General features: G+C 34.9%; 1 protein-coding gene across 3 annotated transcripts; it reads right to left on the reverse strand.

The window, feature by feature from the left end:
• Nucleotides 1–203: 203 nt before the first annotated feature.
• LOC107011636 (ribosome biogenesis protein NOP53) lies at nt 204–9,469 on the reverse strand. Of its 3 annotated transcripts, none has more exons than XM_027914774.1 (13): nt 9,304–9,469; nt 6,301–6,473; nt 5,387–5,556; nt 5,170–5,218; nt 5,057–5,082; nt 3,633–3,710; nt 3,436–3,546; nt 3,236–3,318; nt 1,920–2,039; nt 1,708–1,830; nt 1,386–1,452; nt 1,204–1,283; nt 204–667 (listed from the first exon to the last, which is right to left on the reverse strand). In XM_027914774.1, the coding sequence occupies exons 2-13, from the start codon at nt 6,464–6,466 to the stop codon at nt 661–663; spliced, it is 1,080 nt and encodes a 359-aa protein (XP_027770575.1). In that variant the 5' UTR covers nt 6,467–6,473; nt 9,304–9,469; the 3' UTR covers nt 204–660. The 3 variants fall into 3 exon arrangements, with proteins under 3 accessions (XP_027770575.1, XP_015066707.1, XP_015066708.1); XM_015211221.2 differs by having other exon boundaries at nt 3,633–3,713; XM_015211222.2 differs by having other exon boundaries at nt 3,633–3,713; nt 6,301–6,470; nt 9,304–9,465.
• Nucleotides 9,470–10,120: the final 651 nt, after the last annotated feature.

Here is a 10,120-nt window from a genome sequence, read left to right on the forward strand (position 1 = left end):
AATTTATGTTTGCAACTTTCATTAAGCCTCATAACTAAGCCTTATTTTATGTAGATTTTATTGTCATATCTTACTCTTATTAATCAGACATTACTAGTAAGCAACATTTACAGTATATCTGAACTTGTACAAATAGCTTTTCCATTAAACCAATAACATCACAAGCCCGTGGAGAAAAAATAGTAAAAAATGTCATTCAAGTCTTGAAAATCAAAATTTGTGAGATATAGTTGATCTAATGTGATCAAATAAAAAGTTGACCTAATTAGAGTAATTAAAAACTTTGGGGTACATATTAAAATTTCGATTATGAGAGTTCCCATTTAAAAAAGCTGACTTGGGAATCATTTTTGGTTCATCAAGAGAAATCACACCAATCTTCTGCCTCCAGATATATCAGTAATTAAGTATCACTAGTTTTTGCTCCCAAAGTAACTTGACCATGACTATAAAATAGTGTAATGAACCATATGCATCAGTAAGATAACAGATCTACATCTCCATTTTGCTAACAGTAAGAGCAGCCAGCTCTCCCACTCCAAATTTGCAGACATAAACCAACACCTTGCTGTCTACAGTGTCTCTCATCCAAGTGATCGGGATGATGGTCTCATAGTGCGGTGATGAAAACATTTTATCTGTGTTACTCTGCAATTCACTCTATTTCCTGCACACATCCCATACCAGAAACAATTAGCAAAGAAATGTTTTGATACTCTGCATGTTTCTTTTGAAACAGTATATATAATGGCTCGATACATGCAGAGAAAAGATGAGTTCCGTTACTTGAAAGTTGAAACCTAAAGCAGGGGAAGTTTATGCCTTGTTATCACAAACACAAGCTTTAATGCAACATTGAAATGACAGAATTTCCAATTATAGCGAATCAGGAACATGACGCTCACTATCAAAATACTAGTTTTTGATCCCAAACAATTGGTAACAATTTTTGGTGATTTTCCTCACATTTTGTTAGCCCCAAGGTGTATTGTCAATTTATGATCAACTATGATGCCATAAGGAACGTGCACAAAGCTCATTGTCAAAAACTTTAAAGAAAAAGAGATTACTCCGCAATTGTCTCAGTGTCACATGGTTCACACACACTTCAAGACAACATGCAATACTTTTAGTTTCAAATAATAAGCAAGCCAAAACCAGAAAGTGTGGCTTAATTTCAAACAAGAAGCAATCTTTACTAACCTGCTACTCTTTTTTGAAGGAACAACTAGTCCCCTTTTCTCCAGGCTTTTAAACCGATCTCTTGCAAGGGTGCAACATCCCTGTTTGAAACAGGAAGGCAAATAACATAAGAGAAAAAACTTGAAAATACAAATAAATGTGACAACAGCCAATTTGGAGAAAATTGAAATCAGGAATGCAACCTTTAATTTACGCAGGGAACCAGTTATCTCTTCAGACAGTAAAACCTGAGCAGGAGCAGGCACGAATCTGAAATCACATAGGTCAATTATCTTTTTGTCAACACTGAAGTTATAGCAGGAAAAAACCAAAACCACAAGAAAATGAGTCTCATTGCTCAGCTCATGCAATCATCATTCTTTCAAACCCCAAGCTCCCAGTTGAAACATTTTTAAAAGATTTATAACCATAAAAATCCCTTTAAAATCTGATGTTCTATAAAAACACTTTTTCTCAGCAAATCAATTGTTGAAATTTTTTACTTTATAATGAAACAGTACATACTTGCGCTTTCCCAAGCGTGGTGGACAAGATTTTAGTTTTTCTTTTATAGCAGTGACACGACGTAGATGTCGTTTCTGTTTTTCTCCTTCCTCTCTCTCTATTTCTTGAATAATATCCGGTAAGCTGCAGGCACAAGAACATATCATAATCTATACAAAAGGCAAATTCTATTTAACTGGAATATGATGAGCCTGATCGAAATATCAGCAAACCTATCAATCTCTTTGGAGAGTTGTGCTGCTTTTGTTGCTTCAGCTTCTGCTTTCAACTGTTCTTTGCGTCTAGCCCGTCGATTCTTCTCAACTTGAGTCAGCATTTTGGGCTTTTGCGGCCTGAATGAAGTTAAAATTGATGATGTATAATTTCATCTAGTGGTAAATTAAAGATCTGACGACTGGCAAAAATGCACTCAATGTACATGGATTGCCAACGAAGCTGAAGTTAGCACACTGCAAACATTCAGAACACATAACTGACTTACAAAAAAAGAAAATCTTGAACGCTGGTTCACTCTACAACTGACCATCATTAGGACATTTGGATCATGACCACCAAAGCAAACAGATATAACGTCGGATATCACACTTACTGGGGACTTAGCTCACAATCTAACTCAGCTAGATTAAGGATCAAACCCCTTTACATTTAAAAATCTGATTTCAGATGTAGTTGACTTAAACTGAAGTCTGAACATATCGAAGCAACCAAATATTAGTGATATACAATGTACTCATTCAGCATCTTTAGCCAAATATAAAGGATGGTCGTTGCACCCAAGGTGTGGCCTAGCAGTCAATAAGTGGTTGAGAACCCTAAGGTCTCAGGTTCAAAACTCAGTAGAGACAAAAAACACTAGGTTATTCTTCCCATCTGTCCTAGCCTTGGTGGACACAAATAAGAACTACTACAAATGCTGGAAATAAGAGCTTCTTCCCCCACCAGCAGCGAAAAGTAAACAAACAGAAAAGGGCAAAACTGGATTCAAATAAATAAGGATGAAGGAAGCACAATGTCTTAGACCATCAGTCGTAGCGGTACATATATCGCCTTTGACCTCATAAACATCCATCAGCTTAGGACTATGTCAACTATTAAACATGCCACATAAAATAAGATTGTGTTTCTAGTGATCATGAATGATAAGGAATTGTGAGCCACTAACAAAAACGAGGACAAGGCAACTCATGTTAGCCTTGTAAAGTTGCAAAAAAAAAATTTAGGACTTAAAGCTAATTGGGTATAACCACTGTCCAGAGATTGAAATGTTATTGAGTTTACTGCAGCAAAAATTTATCATGTACATTTAACACATCAAACTGTCACATAATTAATTTCTCTGAAGCCTAAAGCGTAAAGCCTAAAGATTGTCAAAGAAGTGTCAATTCACTATACAAATATGAATAGACACAGGTGAGTAAATTTTAAGTAAAGTATAATTTTAAGTACTCCCTAATACTAAGCTAGCAAGGAATAGAACATGTTTCAACCCCTAACACTATCACTACAGACGAGCAATATAGAAGCTTACCTTTTATCCAAATCTGTTTTTCCGTCTTCCACTAGATTTTCATTCTCCGTGTCACTCCCACTGTCCGCTTCAAGGAAATACATCTGAGGCAAATGAATCTTCAGTGCATACTTTACCCAGTATAAGAAAACATAGCCCATGATGCATCTGCAACAGCCATGGTCAAAAGTACTAACAAGAAAGTAGCAGCTTAAACTTACATCTTCTTCATTAACTACTTCTCCGGGAACAACCAATGGAATAGGCTCCGGCCCCAATTCATTTCTATAAATTTTCTGCATTTCATCTGCAACAGCACAAGCTAATGCATCCTGAATTGAGAAGACACAGCGAATTATTAATTGCGTGGACTAGGAGCTCGGTAATAGCAAAATGTGACATACAGAAAAATTTTTACCTGATGACTTTCGGATGGGGGATTGAATGAGCATCCTGGAGGCTCAACTTCCACAGCAGGTATAACAGAAGTCTTGGCCTTCTGTCACAGGCAATGCATATAAAATTGATTACATATACTAATGCAGATTTCTCTCTTCCCTTTTCGAAAAGTAAACTGATGCAAAATTGGTATTGTTCTAGGGAAGTCATAAGTTTACAATCCAAATGCTCGAGCTTTAGGATAATAAATAAATAACATACACAGTTAAGATAATAAAAAAATGGAACTAAGAAGAAGAAGAATACAGGTAGGTACAAAAAATATACACCAAGGGGTCGTTAGAGACAAGTTCTGAAAGGACTATAATGTAAGGATTGTATCTTAGGGATTAGAGTAATACAAGTATTATAATGCATGAATTATATTTGAACATTTATATACGTGTTCTGTTTAATTATAGAAAATGATCAAAATACATGACAGTTATTTTGATCATTTTAGTTGTTTTAATACTGAATTTATAACATCATCGTAATGCAACCAAATAAGCTTGTGTCAACATCCAATCTACCCCAGCTACTGAAAAGGGAAAATTATGAAAAGACTTCACTCCGCAACAGCAGGAAAGTACAGAAAACCAAACCCTGAAATGCAATTACTATCTAAACATGCATCACATATTTTGATCAAGATCTTTAGACAGCCTAGAGCATCAATAATGCTAAAAGGAAGGATCTCAATCTGCCAAACTGAGGAATGATCAAAATGGAAAAGAATCTCTTTTTGGATGCAGGTTATCTTATTCGATGAAATCTTGTATCAGTTACAGATCATTGTATCTGTGCATAATCTAATTCGTCAAATGAAGTGGTGAAAGTTTGTCGAGTGAATGGAAAACTAACTGAATCAATCAATCAACTATGTATCAATCACGGACATAGTTAGGGTCAGCTATAATGGTTCACCACATCCATTTTTCTTTATTTAGGTCCATTACCTTCCACGATAAAGGATCTTTTATATCCAATCTCGTGCGTCTTTTTTCCTTTATTACTCTCATGTATCCTCTGAGAGGATAAGCAATGCAGAGGATGTGCAAGGAAAAGGTTCATCGCAAAGATGCTTTTTAGATGTGATGTTTTCTTGAAAAATAAGAGATTCAATTGACTTAAGACGACTCATTTTTTAAGTGGACTAAGAAGTAATCACTATAAGGCAATAATAGTAGTGCTCATAAAGAAAGGCAGGTTGCATTAAGAAAACCTATAGCAGGTATTGCAGTACAACTTAGAAGGACAACATCCAGCTGATTTAAAATATGTTTTTCATGTAAAAGGACACCAAAATTGAGAAGGAAGTTCCTGACAAGTGGCCACAAAAAAGATAAGGAGAGGAGAAAAGAAATAAAAATTTTCAAATACAGGTAGGAGAAAAAAGTGTACCTTTTTGGTTTTGATGACCAGTTCATCTGCAACAATGCAACGAAGGCTGTATTAGAAAAGTCATTTTACTACAAAAGTGACGAAGAACAAAAAGGCTCTAATCACAAGGACACCTTTATCATTCCAAATGTCAACCATGCCAGAGTCTCCACCAGACGAATCCTAGTCACACAAAGTTAACAAGAAATAAACAATGAGGATCCATTAGGCATTTGCACTCAAAAGAATAGATTTTTCTCCTATTGAGAGAAGCACATTATGCCAAGAAAGCATCAGCCATAACATCTTGCAATTGGTGAGTTGAACATTTAAAATGAAATAGTGAACAACCTTTTGACCCTGTTGAGCAGTATCCTTGGCTATCTGAAGTTTACTTTTCTTCTTGGATTTCTTCCCAGTTGAAGAAGGTACAGGTTCAACAAAGGCATTGCTTTGTAGTATACTATCATATCGAAGTACTTTCTCCCGGTGTTTTTCAATTTTCCGTTTGACAGAAAGATCTGGATTGTAGACATAAAAACTTGTCATTTGATCACTGAAGAAGGATTCACCAACAAAAAACGACAGAACTGCAGTAAAGGGAAAAGGAAGATGCACCCATGATGAACATCAACTGCTACATAGTCCAGAGATATAGTACTTAAGGTGATTCTAAACTGCCCTCTTCTAGTCCTAAAATGTCAGTTACTATCTCCAAAATTCATCCGGCTTCATATTACAGCCAACAATTGGATCGGAACAGGAACCATTGACTGAAAAGCAACACCCTAACAATTTTTCCTGAGACGTTACTGCAAGTCTAAAACAGACATGAAAGTTCAATCTGCTCTCAAGATTGAATTTTTTCCATAATTACAACTCTATGAGATACCGAATTATTTGGTCTACTTGTCTTAGTACACAATACTCTTGACTGATTCTACCAAAACAAAATTCTGGAGAAGATTATCAGAGCACTCAGTTATTTCCCGTGTACCAAAAAACTACTGTTAAAAGAAAATACCATTTTCAAATGTGGAGCAAACCAGTTATCCAACCAAAGTTAGTTCAATACATCTGTTGGAACAGTAAATCACATACATACCAATCCATCTAAAGACTATATCAGCTGCTAGAACATATACGTGAACACCAGCCTGATATCAAAATCGGCTTCTTCTTTTTTTTTACCTTGCTATTTACTTGAACAAAAGATAATTTCTGGAAATTTTCAACAGGGAAAAAAATGCTGAAAAATAGAATACCTCTGGATTTGTCGACATAAAAGAGAGAGTCACTGGGAACTTGAGCAAGAGAACCGCCTGAAAGAGCATCTTTAGTGGAGTTGTCAAAGAAATCTTCAATATCCTCCGTACTTATGTTGGCTCTCCATGCCTTCTTCCCTTTCCTTGAGCTCTTATTCTTCCCCATCTCTCTACTTAACAAGTGCAGTAAAAGTCATATTGAAAACATGGTCCCAAAACAGATTTAGCATTAATGTAAAATAGCCACTTGAGAATTTATACTTAATTCCTAAGTGAACAAGTAGCTAAGTCAAAGAGATGAGTGGACAGTGTTAAGAATAAATCTGTCGAGATTTGGCAAGCTAAAACTCTCGTAGAATGGGATATGGATCTCTGACAGCTGCTGCACAAACAGGGAGGGCCAAACCAATCTGGAAAATTATTACCACTAAATTCTTAACGGATTTAGTCTTAGCTAATGATCCTAAGGTTAATTATTCAGGATTTAGGAAGTGGTAAGCACATCGAACAGAGCAAAAAAGTCCCTGAACAATCATGGGTTTATGAACAGTAAAATGAAGAAAATAATCGCAAAAAAAATAATTGAATAGGAAACTGCTACTCACTCTATCCCTAATTACTAGTCCATTTTGACAAATCAAGAAAGGCCAATTTTTTTTTACCTATTATACCCTCAATTAAGTTTCAATTCATCCACTTCATAATTAATAGGGGTAATATGGTAAACTCACTATGTCAATTATTGTTTTCTTAATAGGTGTGCAAATTCAAAAGTGGACAAGTAATTGGTGACAGAGGGAGTACTTCTTACTCACAACTTAAAAAATAAAGAAGGCTGCTATGTTCAGAACTTTATAAGGGGCTAATGTAGTGAGTTTCAACATACTTAAGCCATTCAAGACTAGGAAGGGGTACCATTAATCTCAAGTAAGCAGTGACAATTCTCTTAATTGCCAAATCTTTTCATTTTTAAAAATACAAACACAACCAGAGAGCATAATTTTGAACAAACTTGATCTTTTCTTGAACAAACATAAAACTCCTTTCAAGTTAAAGGGGAACTTAAATAAACAAAGAGACAGATGTTACCCAACCACATAACGGGATATGATAAGCCTCTTATGTCACAGATCAACTACTCAACTACTCAAGCATAAACATGAAGGAAAGCTAAACAAGTTTGACAAACTAGACTTGCAAACACATAGCTGAAACAGGCCACTGACCTACAAGTTTTTGATTATCCTTAAATCACTTCTTAGTACTTATTTCAGTTAAAAATCATAAGTTTTAGACCCTTCATGAATAAGAGACTCAACAAAAATAGTCTTGAACATAATACAATTAGACCCCTCACAAGATGATGTTGCTAATACTGGAAGGGGTTTCCCTTTATTTACAAGTGAGCTAAAGATACTCCTCCTGGACAGCAACCTTATAGCTGAAAACATATACAAATTCAACAAGACTTCATCTCAAGTTTATGAACGAGAACAGGAAGGCCAACACAAGATTCTTTAGCCATTTTGTACTAATTTTAAGGTGGCAAGATGACTAATAGTTCTAGAATACAACAAGAACCTTAATTCAAAAACCCCTGATTAGTCAAATACTTGTTGATAGAAACTTATTAAACCTTTACTATCTAGACTAGAGGAAATCACGACATACAAACACAATATATCCACACATGAAGGGGCTGCCGCTAACAGAAACATAATAGAGTTCAAATAAATTATAGACTTAAGCTTAATAAGACTGATCACTCATCTTACTGACCTCTTCATAGTTCATACACTACTGATCCTATATGGCATCTAATGAACATACATCACACTTAGCTATTAGCTACTGATCTCCAGAGCTAGTTCACATTGTAAATAAGCTAACCATTTCTTTTTCTCATTTAGATCTGATAAAGAAAAACACAAAGCATAAAGACTAATGAATCAAAACAGTAAAGAAGATAAGATTCTAACTCTAGGATTTAGTCCTTCTTTTCATTTTGATGGTTCCAAACTCACATTGACATCTCTATATAGACATAGGCTAGTAAAGCCTGGTAACGGCTGCATGTATTGCACATTCACAATCAGGGGCGGCTGTATGCATTGGAAAATAGGGCACTTGCCTTAGGCCCCCAACCATTTTTTAGCAATAATAAGATAATTAACAAGTACTCTTAAAAATAAAAAAAGAACAGTATAGTCCGTTTCAATCTTTAGTTTAAGACTAGAAGATTCAACTGTCTTACTTACTTTTTTTTTTCTTTATTTCCTTTCTTGTATCAAATCCGGTACGGTTCTTCGTCGTTGTTCAGATTTGAAATAGTGTGCACCAAATACCCAATCAAACTTCGGTTCAGTGTTCTTAAAATGGTTTTTTGGTGCAAATGAGAAGAAAATTATCAAAATATTTAACTTGTAAACTTAACATGAAAATTCAAATAAATAAAGGCTCTTAGTCTCGTAATGTCTCTTTTTTTATAACACTCTTCTCAGCCTAACAGCCTAGCATTCTTCGCTGTTGTCAAGTATCAACATTCAATACTTAAGTAATAAGTTAGCACTGCTCTTATAACATTGAACTAACTTAATAGACTAAACTATGAACTAAATTTGTTCTATTTTAAGGTGAACTAACATAGCAGGCAGCCCACTCGCAGGCTCGGAGCAGTACAGCACGGCTCACTTGCACATGATAGTCTAACCAGTTGCCAGCACCGCAGCAGCCATGCCAATTGGCAAGTTGCTTAGCAGTCACCAAAAAAAAAAAATTCTAACTTGGCAAAACACTTCAGCAACAGCAAGCCAGAAACACAATCCAAATATAAACTAACATTACCAGGCACAAGGCAGCCAGCCCAAAACCATTCAACACAAGAATTCAATACTTAAAACAACAGAAATATCTTAAAATTTAGCTTGCTGTTTTGCTGTAGGCTGAGAAGAGAGACCGAGAGATACATACTAAAAATTACTAATGGGAGATGAGGTAGCTTACAATCCGTCACGACGAGAGATTGAGAGTCGACAGACGAGAGTTTTGCTGCGCCGCTGTGCTTGCTGGTCGCCGACACAGTGTCTCTGAGAGTTCAGAGAACAGAAAAGAGAGAGCTGGAGGCTGTGGCCTGTGAGTTTTGATTTACGAATTAGGGCTCCAAATGCAAATAGGTTAGTAGGGCTAAAATCGGATATGGGTTGGGTCAAAATTTATAATTAATATAAATATTTTAAAATTTATTTTAATAAAATTTCTGTTTTTTGGTGCACCAAAAAGTGATGACCCTTGCATAGAATCAAATAACTGAATTTTCAAACAAAAAAAATGGACACCAAATCAAAATATCATAGAACCGAATTCAAAAAATTAAATTTATTCTATTCCATTGTATTTATGCCCATACCTAATTAAAGGTATAGTTCAATAATTTGAATCTTCATTTTTTAATATATCAACTATTTTAAGTTAAGATGACACTTAAAATGTGATGAAGAAAAATATATATATACACATCAAACAAGTAATGATATTTAAAAAATATAATTATTTGAGGAAACTAGCAAATCAATTATGGTCTGAAAATTTTTCTTTTACTTACTTTGTTTTGCTTCCTTATTGGAAAAAAAAAACCTAAATATACAATTTAAGCACCTAAATGATGCATTGTCTTCACAGCACTTGATAATTTAAGCACCTAATAATATATTTTGTCTTCACAGTATTGATATACATCAACTTATATCATTGAAGTATACATCAATCTCAATTTTTAAATATACAATTTAAGCATCTAAATAATGCTTTTGATATACATCAA

The sequence above is a fragment of the Solanum pennellii genome, chromosome 2 (genome assembly GCF_001406875.1).
Source record: "Solanum pennellii chromosome 2, SPENNV200".
In the NCBI taxonomy this organism is placed as follows: Eukaryota; Viridiplantae; Streptophyta; class Magnoliopsida; order Solanales; family Solanaceae; genus Solanum; species Solanum pennellii.